Source organism: Oncorhynchus nerka, linkage group LG10, assembly GCF_034236695.1.
Source record: "Oncorhynchus nerka isolate Pitt River linkage group LG10, Oner_Uvic_2.0, whole genome shotgun sequence".
Taxonomy (NCBI): domain Eukaryota; kingdom Metazoa; phylum Chordata; class Actinopteri; order Salmoniformes; family Salmonidae; genus Oncorhynchus; species Oncorhynchus nerka.
In genome coordinates, this window is record NC_088405.1 from 9,474,746 (window position 1) to 9,493,654 (window position 18,909).

At 34.9% G+C, this 18,909-nt stretch overlaps 2 protein-coding genes across 2 annotated transcripts in view; both read left to right on the forward strand.

The window, feature by feature from the left end:
• Positions 1-3,198, forward strand: part of ppa1a (inorganic pyrophosphatase 1a) — a 13,681-nt gene extending 10,483 nt beyond the window's left edge. The window contains exons 8-11 of the mRNA XM_065022974.1: positions 1,930-2,015; positions 2,431-2,500; positions 2,613-2,652; positions 2,836-3,198. Of these exons, the coding sequence (XP_064879046.1) occupies positions 1,930-2,015; positions 2,431-2,500; positions 2,613-2,652; positions 2,836-2,858 (219 nt within the window). The 3' untranslated portion in view covers positions 2,859-3,198. The remainder of the gene's footprint in view (positions 1-1,929; positions 2,016-2,430; positions 2,501-2,612; positions 2,653-2,835) is intronic.
• Positions 3,199-3,907: 709 nt separating this feature from the next.
• Positions 3,908-18,444, forward strand: sar1aa (secretion associated, Ras related GTPase 1Aa). The gene is made up of 7 exons (XM_065022975.1): positions 3,908-4,003; positions 4,449-4,521; positions 5,614-5,733; positions 5,843-5,908; positions 7,864-7,967; positions 8,163-8,294; positions 14,338-18,444. Exons 2-7 carry the CDS (start codon positions 4,464-4,466, stop codon positions 14,452-14,454), a joined length of 597 nt encoding a protein of 198 aa, XP_064879047.1. The 5' UTR covers positions 3,908-4,003; positions 4,449-4,463; the 3' UTR covers positions 14,455-18,444.
• The last annotated feature ends 465 nt before the right edge of the window (positions 18,445-18,909 follow it).

Genomic DNA, 18,909 nt, shown 5'->3' on the forward strand with positions numbered 1-18,909 from the left:
GGCCCTACAGTCATAGAGTTTCCTGACTGTAGTAGTGATAATGGCCCTACAGTCATAGAGTTTCCTGACTGTGTAGTAGTGATAATGGCCCTACAGTCATAGAGTTTCCTGACTGTGTAGTAGTGATACAGTTTCCTGACTGTAGTAGTGATAATGGCCCTACAGTCATAGAGTTTCCTGACTGTGTAGTAGTGATAATGGCCCTACAGTCATAGAGTTTCCTGACTGTGTAGTAGTGATACAGTTTCCTGACTGTAGTAGTGATAATGGCCCTACAGTCATAGAGTTTTCTGACTGTGTAGTAGTGATAATGGCCCTACAGTCATAGAGTTTCCTGACTGTGTAGCAGTGATAATGGCCCTTCAGTCATAGAGTTTCCTGACTGTAGCAGTGATAATGGCCCTACAGTCATAGAGTTTCCTGACTGTGTAGTAGTGATAATGGCCCTACAGTCATAGAGTTTCCTGACTGTGTAGTAGTGATAATGGCCCTACAGTCATAGAGTTTCCTGACTGTGTAGTAGTGATAATGGCCCTACAGTCATAGAGTTTCCTGACTGTAGTAGTGATAATGGCCCTACAGTCATAGAGTTTCCTGACTGTGTAGTAGTGATAATGGCCCTACAGTCATAGAGTTTCCTGACTGTGTAGTAGTGATACAGTTTCCTGACTGTAGTAGTGATAATGGCCCTACAGTCATAGAGTTTCCTGACTGTGTAGTAGTGATAATGGCCCTACAGTCATAGAGTTTCCTGACTGTGTAGTAGTGATACAGTTTTTCCTGACTGTAGTAGTGATAATGGCCCTACAGTCATAGAGTTTTCTGACTGTGTAGTAGTGATAATGGCCCTACAGTCATAGAGTTTCCTGACTGTGTAGCAGTGATAATGGCCCTTCAGTCATAGAGTTTCCTGACTGTAGCAGTGATAATGGCCCTACAGTCATAGAGTTTCCTGACTGTGTAGTAGTGATAATGGCCCTACAGTCATAGAGTTTCCTGACTGTGTAGTAGTGATAATGGCCCTACAGTCATAGAGTTTCCTGACTGTGTAGTAGTGATAATGGCCCTACAGTCATAGAGTTTCCTGACTGTGTAGTAGTGATAATGGCCCTACAGTCATAGAGTTTCCTGACTGTGTAGTAGTGATAATGGCCCTACAGTCATAGAGTTTCCTGACTGTGTAGCAGTGATAATGGCCCTACAGTCATAGAGTTTCCTGACTGTGTAGCAGTGATAATGGCCCTACAGTCATAGAGTTTCCTGACTGTGTAGTAGTGATAATAATCACCCAAATGAAAACTAGACAGTCAGGAAGCATGGAAAATTCCTCACACTGTGGTAAGAGGAACATTTTTGGCTAATTTTGACGGCGTGGAAATGTAACCGATTTTCAGTGCGGCCCTCCGGACTAAAAACAATGCTTTGACATCCCTGCTCTAAATCACTCATAGGACAGGCGGCAGGGTAGCCTAGTGGTTAAAGTGTTGGACTAGTAACCGGAAGGTTGCAAGTTCAAATCCCTGAGCTGACAAGGTCATTCTTCCCCTGAACAGGTAGTTAACCCACTGTTCCTTGGCTGCCATTGTAAATACCAATTTGTTCTTAACTGACTTGCCTAGTTAAATAAAGGTAAAAAAATAAATGTATACACTCAATCACACACAATAGAATAAAACAGTGTATTGCCATGTAAGTAGACATTGTTACTCTTTTTTTATATTGAAACATATCAAGGGTGGAACTCGATTCCCATAGTGCACTACTTTTGATGGACCCTGGTCAAAAGAAGTGCACTATAAAGGGACTAGGGTGCCATTTGGGACACAAAATACTTTCTGCTCAGTACAGAGAGTAGTATAGTGGAGGTGTATGCAGAGTTTTATTTTCTTAACCATGCAGGGAATCATTTGACATGCTGTTTCCCCCCAGCACTTTGCTCTTAAGACAGTCAAGGAAACTCATGAGTTTTGGAAGGCGCTGATCTCCAAAAAGACCAACGCTGGAGAACTGAACTGGTGAGACTGAGATATAGATTTACAATCTCTGTGTAATAAAGCTGTCTGTTTAATAGGCTGTCAGTGATGCGGAGGCATTGCCACGAAGACAAGTAACAATTAACAACGATAAAGACATATAAGATGGTTTAGTTCAGTCAATGACTTGTTTTTACTAAAACAGTTCTATTTGTGTTTTTACAGAGTCTTCTCAACTCAAACAGTTCTAATTGTGTTTTTACAGAGTCTTCTCAACTCAAACAGTTCTATTTGTGTTTTTACAGAGTCTTCTCAACTCAAACAGTTCTATTTGTGTTTTTACAGAGTCTTCTCAACTAAAAAACTAAAACAGTTATATATTTTATTTTACAGAGGCATCCCTTTCTTCTCAAATTAAACAGTTGTATTTGTGTTTTTCTCCCATCTTCTGATCCAGTACCAACACCTGTGTCACAGACAGTCCATTCTGCTGTTCCACTACTGATGCTAAGGCTGTTGTTGATGCCGTGAGTTCCTTTCACTTATCATACTATTTGGCTTATCCTACTAAAACAGCTTAGCTGTAATATTAATGTGTGTTTGATAAATAATATTGATAATAATGATATTGTCTTGTAGGCATGTGTTTTTGGCCCTGAAGACCCTATTCCAAGTGCAGGTGTGTATTTATTTGGTTAGTTAATTCAATTGGTATGTGCTTTGACGTGAAATTAATCTTATTTAAATTCAATACACCTGTGATTTATTTACAAAATATCTCTATACGTTATCTATATATCTATATATTCAACTTTATTGGATTTCACACTTACAATGGAACATTTTCTACTTCTTTTCTCAGTTGACAAATGGTTCTATGTCTAAGTGAACTGACCCAGAAAGAAGAGCCTTCAGATTGGACCAAAATGTTTTCTCACCTGAACGGAAGATTATACTTGAAAATGACAGAAAACATGTGTAGTATAATTACAGTTTCCCATTTTTAGTATGAATTGTGATTGATGCTTGTCCTCTTAACATGACAAGTACTCAACCAAGTAAGCCTGTTCTTTATGTTTATTATATTTCTCAAATGTGTAACAATATGACCTTTATAGTCCGTCTAAACCTCTGCACTTTACCGTGTCTTGCATCATGTTGTTTGATTCTGAAATCGGAAAATTGTCATAAATCTTCAAATAAATACCATCATCACATCCCCGTCCTCCGGTTCTGAACACGGTCTTTACTCATATCTAGTGGTCCTGTATCACAACACAAGCCTTATAGCAGACAGAAGAAAAGCTGTTTAAACAGGTGTGTTGAATAATATCGGTTTCCTTGAAGTTGACTCTTCCCCGGAAATCACACCGTGAAAAGAACTGCTGAAGAATCACTCCATCCAACACTCCTCCACTGCCAAGAGGAAACGATGGGAGCTACTAGATGCAATGTCTAAATATAATGCCAATGATATAATGCAGAGGATGTGAGGTATTTTATGGGAAAGATAGGTGAAAGGTGAATGCCATAAACCCTATTTATTTGTACCCCATTATTTCTATCTCTACTTTGCACATTATTCCACTGCAAATCTACCATTCCAGTGTTTTACTTGCTATATTGTATTTACTTTGCCACCATGGCCTTCTTTTTTGCCTTTACCTCCCTTATCTCACCTCATTTGCTCACATTGTATATAGACTTATCTTTCTACTGTATTATTGACTGTATGTTTGTTTTACTCCATGTGTAACTCTGTGTTGTTGTATGTGTCTAACTGCTTTGGCCAGGTCGCAATTGTAAATGAGAACTTGTTCTCAACTTGCCTACCTGGTTAAATAAAGGTGAAATAAAATGAAAAAATGTTTTTTAAATGCAATATACTCCCGCACAGCAGGCGGCGCTAATGCGCCACCGGGGTAGTTAGGAAGTTCCCGAAGTCACGTCGAAGAACAATACAATCAGCTGTTCGTTGATCGAATCCGCAAAAACAATCTAACCAAAGCTGTCATTGTCGACAGGGACAGGTAATCTTTTGGCAGCTTTATTACAAATATTCAGTCATTTATATAGTTACATAAGGTTACGTGTGTTCCGTCATACATTTACTTCGAAAGGGAGAGCTGTCTGTCTGTCTTAAGAGTCCTTAGTCCACATGAGGCCAGGATTTCAGATAAGCTGATAGCCACGTAGCCGAGATAGCAAGCTAAGTTAGCGATCAGCTGGTGCTAACTAATAGCATGCTAGGATAAGAAAATACTTGTAATTGTTGTTGATAAACCTAAAGCTGGCTAGCATCAGTAACAAATGCATTTGTGTAAAGAGAGTCTGTAGCTATCAATATAGTCATGATGCAAATGTAAAAAATACTGCTGATCCAGTGAGACAAGTTGATCCCGTCTTGACAAGTTGTCAGTGTGCTAACTAGCTAGCTAACTAGCTATCTAACTTCCCGATTGTTTTCTTTCTTAGGCAAAGACCAGTGAAATGTCATTCCTCTTTGATTGGCTCTACAGAGGCTTTAGTGGTGTGCTACAGTTTTTAGGTAATCTCTGATTTCACGTCAATGACTTCAAATATATTATCAGCAGGGTGGGTATAATGTATTATCAGCAGGGTGGGTATAATGTATTATCAGTAGGGTGGGTATAATGTATTATCAGTAGGGTGGGTATAATGTATTATCAGTAGGGTGGGTATAATGTATTATCGGCAGGGTGGGTATAATGTATTATCGGCAGGGTGGGTATAATGTATTATCAACAGGGTGGGTATAATGTATTATCAGCAGGGTGGGTATAATGTATTATCAGCAGGGTGGGTATAATGTATTATCAGCAGGGTGGGTATAATGTATTATCAGTAGGGTGGGTATAATGTATTATCAGTAGGGTGGGTATAATGTATTATCAACAGGGTGGGTATAATGTGTTATCAGTAGGGTGGGTATAATGTATTATCAACAGGGTGGGTATAATGTATTATCAGCAGGGTGGGTATAATGTATTATCAGCAGGGTGGGTATAATGTATTATCAGTAGGGTGGGTATAATGTATTATCAGCAGGGTGGGTATAATGTATTATCAACAGGGTGGGTATAATGTATTATCAACAGGGTGGGTATAATGTATTATCAGCAGGGTGGGTATAATGTATTATCAACAGGGTGGGTATAATGTATTATCGGCAGGGTGGGTATAATGTGTGTTACGTTCCACCTAGAATCTGTTCCAAAAACATTGTAAATAACAAGGATGCCCACAAACAACGAATACAAAGTAACATGATCAACTCACCTCGCTAACTAGCTGCCGAATTAGGAATCAAGTAACTAGGTAGCTTATTCTTAATGTTTGTCAGTAGAGTGAGGTATACATTTATTATCAACAGGGTGGGTATAAAACGTAACAAAATAGCCCACCCTCTCTACCCGGTATCTTATGCTGCCGCTATACAACTTTATATACGTTGTTTGTGGGCATCCTTGTTATTTTATAAAGTTTTTGGAACAGATTCCTGTTGGAACGTTCCACACATTATACCCAGCCTGATCAGTATAGTACTGCATGTCACAATGAGTGGTGGTGTGTTTTTACAACTCAAAAGTTGAATGAACTTGTCAATGTGCTTTCCCAGGTTTGTACAAAAAATCTGGAAAGTTGGTTTTCCTGGGGTTGGATAATGCTGGTAAAACAACCCTTCTGCATATGCTGAAAGATGACCGACTTGGACAGCATGTGCCCACGTTGCATCCAAGTAGGCGGCATCATCTCAAACTACTTTATTGTGTTGTTTTTAACGTCCCAATAACGGCAGTGAACACAATGTCAGTCGTTTTTTAAATGTGTTTTGTTTCTCCCTGAAGCATCGGAAGAGTTGACGATAGCTGGAATGACATTCACCACGTTTGATCTGGGAGGCCACGTACAAGGTAAGACTTCGACCTAACTAGGTTGGACACTGCGTCTTTCTAGGGATTGGTCAGCATCTTGACTCATTACATTGTCTTTCTAGGGTTTGGTCAGCATCTTGACTCATTACATTGTCTTTCTAGGGTTTGGTCAGCATCTTGACACATTACATTGTCTTTCTAGGGTTTGGTCAGCATCTTGACACATTACATTGTCTTTCTAGGGTTTGGTCAGCATCTTGACACATTACATTGTCTTTCTAGGGTTTGGTCATCTTGACTCATTATCATTGTCTTTCTAGGTTTGGTCAGCATCTTGACTCATTACATCGTGTCTTTCTAGGGTTTGGTCAGCATCTTGACACATTACATTGTCTTTCTAGGGTTTGGTCAGCATCTTGACTCATTACATTGTCTTTCTAGGGTTTGGTCAGCATCTTGACACATTACATTGTCTTTCTAGGGTTTGGTCAGCATCTTGACTCATTACATCGTGTCTTTCTAGGGTTTGGTCAGCATCTTGACACATTACATTGTCTTTCTAGGGTTTGGTCAGCATCTTGACACATTACATTGTCTTTCTAGGGTTTGGTCAGCATCTTGACTCATTACATTGTCTTTCTAGGGTTTGGTCAGCATCTTGACACATTACATTGTCTTTCTAGGGTTTGGTCAGCATCTTGACACATTACATTGTCTTTCTAGGGTTTGGTCAGCATCTTGACTCATTACATTGTCTTTCTAGGGTTTGGTCAGCATCTTGACTCATTACATTGTCTTTCTAGGGTTTGGTCAGCATCTTGACACATTACATTGTCTTTCTAGGGTTTGGTCAGCATCTTGACTCATTACATCGTGTCTTTCTAGGGTTTTGGTCAGCATCTTGACACATTACATTGTCTTTCTAGGGTTTGGTCAGCATCTTGACTCATTACATTGTCTTTCTAGGGTTTGGTCAGCATCTTGACACATTACATTGTCTTTCTAGGGTTTGGTCAGCATCTTGACTCATTACATCGTGTCTTTCTAGGGTTTGGTCAGCATCTTGACTCATTACATCGTGTCTTTCTAGGGTTTTGGTCAGCATCTTGACACATTACATTGTCTTTCTAGGGTTTGGTCAGCATCTTGACTCATTACATTGTCTTTCTAGGGTTTGGTCAGCATCTTGACACATTACATTGTCTTTTTAGGGTTTGGTCAGCATCTTGACACATTACATTGTCTTTCTAGGGTTTGGTCAGCATCTTGACTCATTACATTGTCTTTCTAGGGTTTGGTCAGCATCTTGACACATTACATTGTCTTTCTAGGGTTTGGTCAGCATCTTGACTCATTACATCGTGTCTTTCTAGGGTTTGGTCAGCATCTTGACACATTACATTGTCTTTCTAGGGTTTGGTCAGCATCTTGACACATTACATTGTCTTTCTAGGGTTTGGTCAGCATCTTGACTCATTACATTGTCTTTCTAGGGTTTGGTCAGCATCTTGACTCATTACATTGTCTTTCTAGGGTTTGGTCAGCATCTTGACTCATTACATTGTCTTTCTAGGGTTTGGTCAGCATCTTGACACATTACATTGTCTTTCTAGGGTTTGGTCAGCATCTTGACACATTACATTGTCTTTCTAGGGTTTGGTCAGCATCTTGACTCATTACATTGTCTTTCTAGGGTTTGGTCAGCATCTTGACACATTACATTGTCTTTCTAGGGTTTGGTCAGCATCTTGACTCATTACATCGTGTCTTTCTAGGGTTTGGTCAGCATCTTGACTCATTACATTGTCTTTCTAGGGTTTGGTCAGCATCTTGACTCATTACATTGTCTTTCTAGGGTTTGGTCAGCATCTTGACACATTACATTGTCTTTCTAGGGTTTGGTCAGCATCTTGACACTTTACATTGTCTTTCTAGGGTTTGGTCAGCATCTTGACACATTACCTCATGTGCTACATCTTCTGTCTCTTTCACAGCTAGAAGAGTTTGGAAGAACTACCTGCCGGCTATCAATGGAGTTGTCTTTCTGGTTGACTGTGCCGACCACGACCGCCTTACAGAATCCAAGATCGAACTTGATGTAGGTCACTTCCGCTGCTCACAATGTGTCTAATTTATCAAGATTCATTGTGAAAAATGCATACACAAAACCCACGCGTTGAGGCAGCCCAGTTGAGGCAGGTTACACCAGGACACACAACAAACATTCTCACTGTCCCATCTGTCTCATTACTCAACCTCTTTCCTGTGTGTGTGTGTGTTGGTGTTTGTTTAGGCTCTGTTAGCAGATGAGACCATCCTCTCTGTGCCTGTGCTGGTCCTGGGTAACAAGATAGACCGTCCTGAAGCCATCAGTGAAGGGGGACTGAGAGAGGCGTTCGTTCTCGATGGACAATGCACTGGAAAGGTAAGCATAGAGATAGATGTAGCCTATGGAATTTGTATCATCATTATTATTATTATTGTACCATTATTATTTTTATTGTATCATTATTATTGTATTATTATTATTGTATCATTATTATTATTATTGTATCATTATTATTGTATCATTATTATTCAGCATCTCATTATTATTATTATTGTGATCATTATTATTGTCTTATCTTATTATTTGGTATCATTATGACATTATTATTGTCTTTTATTATTTGTATCATTATTATTGATCATCATTATTATTATTATTGTACCATTATTATTATTATTATTGTATCATTATCATTATTATTGTATCATTATTATTCTAGCATTATTATTATTATTATTGTATCATTATCATTATTATTGTATCATTATTATTATTATTGTATCATTATTATTATTATTGTTTTATTATCATTATTATTGTATCATTATTATTGTATCATTATCATTATTATTCAGTATCTTATCATTATTATTGTATCATTATCATTATTATTGGTCAGCATTATTGTATCATTATCATTATTATTGTCATTATTATTTATCATTATCTTGATCATTATCATTATTATTGTATCTTTTATTGTTTTATTATTATTATTGACATTATTATTGTATCTTTCATTATTTTGGTCATTATTATTGTATCATTATCATTATTATTGTATCATTATCATTATTATTGTATCATTATTATCATTATTGTATCATTATCATTATTATATTATCATTATTATTGTATCATTATTATTATTATTGTATCATTATCATTATTATTGTATCATTATTATCATTATTGTATCATTATCATTATTATATTATCATTTTATTGTCATCATCTATGATCATTATCATTATTATTGTATCATTATTATTATTATTGTCATCATCTTGATATCATTATTATTGTATCATTATTATTATCTATCATTATTTTGTATCATTATTATTGTATCATTATTATCATTATTGTATCATTATTATTGTATCATTATTATCATTATTTTATCATTATTATTGTATCATTATTATTATTATTGTATCATTATTATCATTATTATATTATCATTATTATTGTATCATTATTATTATTATTGTATCATTATCATTATTATATTATCATTATTATTGTCAGCATCTTGTATCATTATTTATTATTGTATCATTATTATTATCATTATTATTTCATATTATTATTATTATTTGTATCATTATTATTGTGTTATCATTATTGTTGTATTATTATTATTATTATTGTATCATTATTATTGTATCATTATTATTATTGTATTGTATCATTATCATTATTATTGTATCATTATCATTATTATTGTATCATGTATTTATTTATTATTATCATTATTTATTGTATCATTATTATTATTATTATTATTATTATTATCATTATTATTGTATCATTATCATTATTATTGTATCCATCATATTATTGTATCATTATTATTATTATTGGATCATTATTATTGTATCATTATTATTGTATCATTATTATTATTATTGTATCATTATTATTGTATCATTATCATTATTATTGTATCATTATCATTATTATTGTATCATTATTATTATTATTGTATCATTATTATTGTATCATTATTATTGTATCATTATTATTATTATTGTATCATTATTATTGTATCATTATTATTGTATCATTATCATTATTATTGTATCATTATTATTGTATCATTATTATTATTATCATTATTATTGTATCATTATTATTATTATTATTATTGTATCATTATTATTATTATTGTATCATTATTATTGTATCATTATTATTATTATTGTATCATTATTATTATTATTGTATCATTATTATTATTATTGTATCATTATTATTGTATCATTATCATTATTATTGTATCATTATTATTATTATTGTATCATTATTATTGTATCATTATTTATTATTGTTCATTATTATTATCATTATTTATTATTTATTGTAGTTATTATTGTATCATTATTATTATTATTGTATCATTATTATTGTATCATTATTATTATTATTGTATCATTATCATTATTATTGTATCATTATTATTATTATTATTATTATTATTATTGTATCATTATTATTGTATCATTATTATTATTATTATTATTATTATTGTATCATTATTATTATTATTATTATTATTATTATTATTATTATTGTATCATTATTATTGTATCATTATTATTATTATTATTATTATTATTATCATTATTATTGTATCATTATTATTATTATTATTATTATTATTATTGTATCATTATTATTATTATTATTATTATTATTATTATTTATTATTATTATTATTATTATTATTATTGTATCATTATTATTGTATCATTATCATTATTATTATTATTATTATTATTATTATTATGTATCATTATTATTATTTATTATTGTATCATTATCATTATTATTATCATTATTTATTATTATTATATCATTATTATTTATTATTATTATTATTATTATTATTATTATTATTTATTATTGTATCATTATTATTATTATTATTATTATTATTATTATTATTATTATCATTATTATTATTATTATTATCATTATTATTGTATCATTATTATATTGTATCATTATTATTGTATTATTATTATTATTATTTATTATTATTATTATTATCATTATTATTATTATTATTATTATTTATTATTATTATTATTATTGTATCATATTATTGTATCATTATTATTATTATTATTATTATTATTATTATTATTATTATTATTATTATTATTATTATTATTATTATTATTATTATTATTATTATTATTATTATTATTATTATTATTATTATTATTATTATTATTATCATTATCATTATTATTATTATTATTATTATGTATTATTATTATTATTATTATTATTATTATTATTATTATTATTATTATTGTATTATTATTATTGTATTATTATTATTATCATTATTATTATTATTATTATTATTATTATTGTTATTATTATTATTGTATCATTATCATTATTATTGTATCATTATTATTATTGTTATCATTATTATTATTATTATTATTGTATTATTATTATTATTATTATTATTATTATTATTATCATTATTATTATTATTATTATTATTATTCATTATTATTATTATTTATTATTATTATTATTATTATTATTATTATCATTATTATTATTATTGTATCATTATTATTATTGTATTATTATTGTATTATTATTATTTGTTATTATTATTGTATTATTATTATTATTGTATCATTATTATTATTATTGTATCATTATCATTATTATTGTATCATTATTATTATTTATCATTATTATTGTATCATTATTATTGTATTATTATTATTGTATCATTATCATTATTATTGTATCATTATTATTGTATTATTATTATTGTATCATTATTATTGTATCATTATCATTATTATATTATCATTATCTTTTTTTTTTAAAGTCCATTTCAGATGAGTGTGTAACACAACCAACGTGTGTGTGTGTGTCTGAATGATGTGTGTGTGTGGTACAGTATTCACGTTCTTTAGATATGCTGTAGAAAATGTTATTGCTACTCCAGTCTATTTTCACCTCATTTATCACCTGATTTTACTTAACAAAAGCCCCATCTCAATAGGTGGTCCAGGCACAGTGCCCTTCGGAAGGTATTCAGACCACTCAACTTTTTCCCACACTTCTACACGTTACAGCCTTTCCTCATCAAGCTACACACAATACCATATAATGACAAAATCAAAAACAGGTTTTTAGAAATTTGTGTAAATTCATTAAAAAAAAGGAAAATATCACATTTTACATAAGTATTCAGACCCGGGGCCTCCCGGGTGGCGCAGTGGTTAAGGGCGCTGTACTGCAGCGCCAGCTGTGCCACCAGAGACTCTGGGTTCGCGCCCAGGCTCTGTTGCAACCGGCCGCGACCGGGAGGTCCGTGGGAGCGACGCACAATTGGCCTAGCGTCGTCCGGGTTAGGGAGGGCTTGGCCGGTAGGGATATCCTTTTCTCATCGCACGGTGTCTCCTCTGACACATTGGTGCGTCTGGCTTCCGGGTTGGATGCGTGCTGTGTTAAGAAGCAGTGCTGCTTGGTTGGGTTGTGTATCGGAGGACGAGGAGGAGAAAAAGGGGTATTTTTTTTTTTTAAATGTTAAAGTATTCAGACTCTTTACTCAGTACTTTGTTGAAGCAGAGATTATAGCCTTGAGTCTTCTTGGATATGACATTACAAGCTTGGCACGCCTGTGTTTGGGGAGTTTCTCCCATTCTTCTCTGAAGATCCTCTCAAGCTTTGTCAGGTTGGATGGCTGCACAGCTATTTTCAGGTCTTTCCAAAGATGTTTGATCAGGTTCAAGTCTGGGCTCTGGCTGGGCCACTCAAGGACATTCAGAGACTTGTCCTGAAGCCACTCCTGCTTTGTCTTGGCTGTGTGCTTAGGGTCATTGTCCTGTTGGAAGGTGAATCTCTGCCCCAGTCTGAGCTCCTGAACAGGTTTTCATCAAGGATCTCTCTCTGCTTTGCTACGTTCATCTTTCCCTCGGTCCTGACTAGTCTCCCAGTCCCTGCCGCTGAAAATCATCCCCACAGCATGATGCTGCCACCACCATGCTTCACCGTAGGGATGGTGCCAGGTTTTCCTCCAGACGTGACACTTGGCATTCAGGCCAAAGAGTTCAATCTTGGTTTCATCAGACCAGAGAATCTTGTTTCTCATGGTCAGTCTCTTTAGGTGCCTTTTGGCAAACTCCAAATGGGCTGTCGTGTGCCTTTTTACGGAGGAGTGGCTTCCTTCTGGCCACTCTGCCATTAAAGCCTGATTGGTGTAATGCTGAAGGGATGGTTGTCCTTCTGGAAGGTTCTCCCATCTCCACAGAGGAACTCTGGAGCTCTGTCAGACTGACCATTGGGTTCTTGGTCACCTCCCTGACAAAGTCCCTTCTCCCCTGATTGGTCAGTTTTGCCAGGCGGCCAGCTCTAGGAAGAGTCTTGGTGGTTCCAAACTTCTTCCATTTACGAATGATGGTGGCCTCTGTATTCTTGGGGACCTTCAATGCTGCAGACATTTTTTGGTACCCTTCCCCAGATCTGTGCCTTTACACAATCCTGTCTCGGGGCTCTACGGACAATTCCTTCAACCTCATGGCTTGGTTTTTTTTCTCTGACATGCACTGCCAACTGTAGCACACACAGGTGTGTCTTTCCAAATCATGTCCAATCAATTTAATTTACTATAGGTGGACTCCAATCAAGTTGTAGAAACATCTGAAGGATGATCAATGGAAACAGGATGCACCTGAGCTCAATTTGAAGTCTCATAACAAAGGGTCTGAATACTTATGGAAATTAGTTCATTTATTATTTTTATTATTTTTATATAAATTTGCAAAAAAAAAAAACCTGTTGTTGCTTTATTATGCAGTGTTGTGTGTATTTATAAATATTTTTTTAAATTTCACTTTTATTTAACCAGGTAGGCTAGTTGAGAACAAGTTCTCATTTGCAACTGCGACCTGGCCAAGATAAAGCGTAGCAATTTGACACATACAACAACACAGAGTTACACATGGAATAAACAAAACATACAGTCAATAATACAGTAGAACAAAAGAAAACAAAAAGTATATATACAGTGAGTGCAAATGAGGTAAGATAAGGGAATAAATAGGCCATGGTGGCGAAGTAATTACAATATAGCAATTAAACACTGGAACGGTAGATCGGCAGAAGATGAATGTGCAAGTAGAGATAGATTGATGAGGAAAACAAATAATTGAATACATTTTTAGAATAAGGCTGTAACCTAAAAATCAAAGGTCAAGGGGTCTGAATAGTTTCTGACATGGCACTGGTGGGTAAAACATTCTTCTTCTTTTTATTTTACCTTACGTGTGTGTACATTACTATATTTAGACTTGGGATAATGTTTTTCAGCAGAAAAAGGTGAAGTTGCTGGAGTGGTCTTTTATAACAGCTTGTTCCTGTTGTTGTTCTCCAGGGTAACGTTTCGTTGAAGGATCTGCAGGCACGACCTCTGGAGATTTTCATGTGCAGTGTCCTGAAGAAGCAGGGCTATGGAGATGGCTTCAGGTGGCTGGCACAATACATCGACTGACATCTAGGCAGCGCTTCTTTTACTAAACGGACTCCCATCTATCTGGGGGGGAATGAAGAAGATAAGCTATCAGATTAAATGGCCCATATCGTCCCCCTCCCCCTCCCCCATGTGGAAAGATGTGAAGCTCCCAATAATCAGCTTTCTGATTGAGTACATCTGTCAATTTCAGCATTAATTGGTCCGTTTTAAAGGTTTCTATCTATGCAAACTTTTAAAAGTGGTTCATGGTCACAAGATTCAAGATGGGTTTGCGTGTAATACTAATAAGTCCATTAGTTAAGTATAACGTCGACCCGTTCTCTGGCGGGTAAATTAGAGTATCCGGTTCTACCCCAACAGATTTGATCATAGCTGCAATTCAAGCTACAGTATACGGCAGATGACCTGTACTAATGTAGAACCTTTATAAGGTATACTGTGAACTTTTAAAATTATTTCTGAAACATGAAGGACCAAGTAGTTTTTAAATGAAATAGATTATAAATGATAAGGATATTTATGTGAATGGTGGCGGTACAAATGCTTGTACATAGCAGTCCTACCTAGAATAAGATGTTCTTATCACGAAGAGGACATGAAAGAGGATGGATAGACTGAGCAGGAATATTCCAACAGACCCAAGTTCCAATCGCATCGAATAGAACGTCATCTAAAGTTTAGGGGCAGAGTCCATTTGACCTGATTCTGTTTCTATACATGGCGTGTATATCCCAAATGGCAGCATATTGACTATATAGTGCACTACTTCAGAGAACCCATACTTTCTATGCCCCCACCCTGGTCAAAAGTAGTGCACTAAAAAGGGAATATGGTGCCAACCCTGATCAAAAGTAGTGCACTAAATAGAGAATAGTGTTCCAACCCTGATCAAAAGTAGTGCACTAAATAGGGAATAGGGTGCCAACCCTGGTCAAAAGTAGTGCACTAAATAGAGAATAGGGTGCCAACCCTGGTCAAAAGTAGTGCACTAAATAGGGAATAGGGTGCCAACCCTGGTCAAAAGTAGTGCACTAAATAGGGAATAGGATTGACATTTGGTACGCGTCCCGGGGGTTTGAGATCAATTGTAATTGTCCACGCAGCTATTGCCTTCAATGCACTCAGCCAAAGACGTATGCAAACTATTTTGCAAGTGACTTTGGGATGTTTACATATAATAGACCTGGGGGAGGGGTTGTAGTAGTGATGTAATGTTTGTCCTACTACAGTTTAATGAATGAATGGCTATAGTGCCATGATATGCAGGTACGTTGTAACAGGCCAGAACAAGAGACCGCCATTGCCATCATTCCATGGTATGCAGCAATAAAGCGGAATGACCATCAGTGGCCACTGCAATGCTAATCTTAACAAAAAAAAAGGCTATGCTACTCTACTAACACAGCTCTGGCAGAGGTTTCGTTGAAAAATATAGATATTGGTCCCTTTTTCAATCAAGTCTGGTTTAAAAATACATATATTGGTCCTTTTCAATCAAGTCTGGTTTAAAAATAGATATTTTGGGCCCTATTCGATCAAGGCTGGTTTAAAAAATAAATCCCACTTGCATGCTTTGAGTGACGTACTACTCAAGGAAACACCAGATAGCCTGGGCACCAGTTTGAATAGGGCTCTTGGTCCATGCCCTGTCCTGTTCGCAGACCTGGGTCGTGTTCATTAGGCACCAAACGGATGAAAATGGACTGAAACGGCACTTGGACAATGGAAACAATCATTTTCGTTTTCAGTTGCAAAATGTTTTAAAATGTTTTCCGTTGCAGGCCCTAAAATGAACGCGTCCCAGATATTTCTAGTAGAGGTCGACTGATTATGATTTTTCAATGCCGATACCGATTATTGGAGGACCAAAAAAGTAGAAACCGATTAATCGGCCGATTTTTATTGATTGATTTATTTGTAGTAATGATAATTACAACAATACTGAATGAACACTTATTTTAACTTAATATAATACATCAATAAAATCAATTTAGCCTCAACTAAATAATGAAACATGTTCAATTTGGTTTAAATAATGCAAAAACAAAGTGTTGGAGAAGAAAGTAAAAGTGCAATATGTGCCATGTAAGAAAGCTAACATTTAAGTTCCTTGCTCAGAACATGAGAACTTATGAAAGCTGGTGGTTCCTTTTAACATGAGTCTTCAATATTCCCAGGTAAGAAGTTTTAGGTTGTTGTTTTTATGGGAATTATAGGACTATTTCCCTCTTTTGTATTTCATTAACCTTTGACTATTGGATGTTCTTATAGGCACTTTAGTATTGCCAGTGTAACAGTATAGCTTCCGTCCCTCTCCTCGCTCCTCCCTGGGCTCGAACCAGCAACAGAACGTCAACAGCCACCATCGAAGCAGCGTTACCCATGCAGAGCAAGGGGAACAACTACTAGAAGGCTCAGAGCGAGTGACGTTTGAAATGCTATTAGTGCGCGCTAACTACCTAGCCTTTTCACATCGGTAACACCAGCCTAATCTCGGGAGTTGATAGGCTTGAAGTCATTAGCAGCGCAATGCTTGACGCACAATGAAGAGCTGCTGGCAAAACGCACAAATATGCCTACCACCGCTCAGTCCGATACTTAGATACTTGTATGCTTGTATGCTCAGTCAGATTATATGCAACACAGGATACGCTAGATAATATCTAGTAATATCATGAACCATGTGTAGTTAACTTGTGATTGATTGTTTTTTATAAGATAAGTTTAATGCTAGCTAGCAACTTACCTTGGCTTACTGCATTCGCGTAATAGGCTCCTTGTGGAGTGCAACGAGAGAGAGGCAGGTCGTTATTGCGTTGGACTAGTTAACTGTAAGGTTGCAAGATTGGATCCCCCGAGCTGACAGGTGACAATCTGTCGTTCTGCCCCTGAACGAGGCAGTTAACCCACCGTTTCTAGGCCGTCATTGAAAGTAAGAATGTGTTCTTAACTGACTTGCCTAGTTAAATAAAGGTATAAATCATTTTTTTAAATGTTTTTTTTTTTTTTAAATCTGCAAATCGACGCCCCAAAATACCGATTTTCATAACAATCTGAAACTTGAAATCGGCCCTAATTAATCGGCCATTCCGATTTAATCGGTCGACCTCTAATATCTTGGCCTACTAGTAAATCTTCTTTGTCATTCTAAGCCTCTGTCATTTGCAACATTTCTTATTATCTTGATGTCAATTTAATTTGAATCTGAAATGGCCATCACTGACATATTTTAGTTGATTATTATTTATTATCAGAATGAACTAATGGGAACCGGTACTTCCAGCCACGTAGGCTAATACTGCCTTATAGTTTAAATAGAGGGGAATGTTTCGGCAGTCTGATTCAGCCTTTTGATGATCTACTTGTCACATTTCCTGTCTGCTGTGTAGGTCATTTATTGAAATGATTTATAATGTCCATGATGTGAAGTATTGGCTTTGTGATTCAGACAAATCTATGGTTGAAATGCTGCAGGTACTTCTTGACTATCAGTACAATGATATGAGAGTACGTCTGTAGCTCTGAATCTCTGGGAATAACAGCCTTTATATCAGCCAGCCTTGGGCTCAGTTCCATTTCAATTCAGGAACTAAACTGATATTCACATTTATTCTCAAAGCTTTTTAATGAGGAACAATTTAATTGGAATTTCAGTTTCCTACCTGAATCTAAATGAAACTGATCCCCAACGCTGTATATCAGTATTTAACTATTGAGTACCATTAACATTTCTGTATTCATTGTAAATAATGTAAAATGGAGATGGTCTCTTTCTTTGTACAATTCATTATCCTGGAGCTGATAAAACATGCAGGTTGTAATCCCAAATAACACCCTATTACCTACATAGTGCACTACTTTTGACCAAAGCCCTATTTGACCCTGGTCCAATGTAGTGCACTATAAAGTATAGGTTGCCATTTGGCACATAGACATTATTACTGGATGTACTTATGATAACTCGGATCATTTTAACGTGAGAAATTCCATAAATATTTTTAACAATCATTCCTCACTTGTCATGTTTTGTTGTAAGGCTGTAAAGATTAAATTGCAAATGCTACACATCCGCACTTCTAATCTACATGTGAAAATAAAGTATGTTTGAGATGAGCAGTATTTGCAAATACTGTATAACTGAGCCATTAACTCTAAATATAATCTTCGGTACAGGGCTGTTATCGTGCAACTTCCAAAGAGTGCATCATAGCATATCTCTACCCTCTCCTTTAGGTTGTATATCAGAGTGTTGGTGATGTAGCTCAGTCTCCTTTAGGTTGTATATCAGAGTATTGTTGATGTAGCTCAGTCTCCTTTAGGTTGTATATCAGAGTGTTGTTGATGTAGCTCAGTCTCCTTTAGGTTGTATATCAGAGTATTGTTGGTGATGTAGCTCAGTCTCCTTTAGGTTGTATATCAGAGTATTGTTGGTGATGTAGCTCAGTCTCCTTTAGGTTGTATATCAGAGTATTG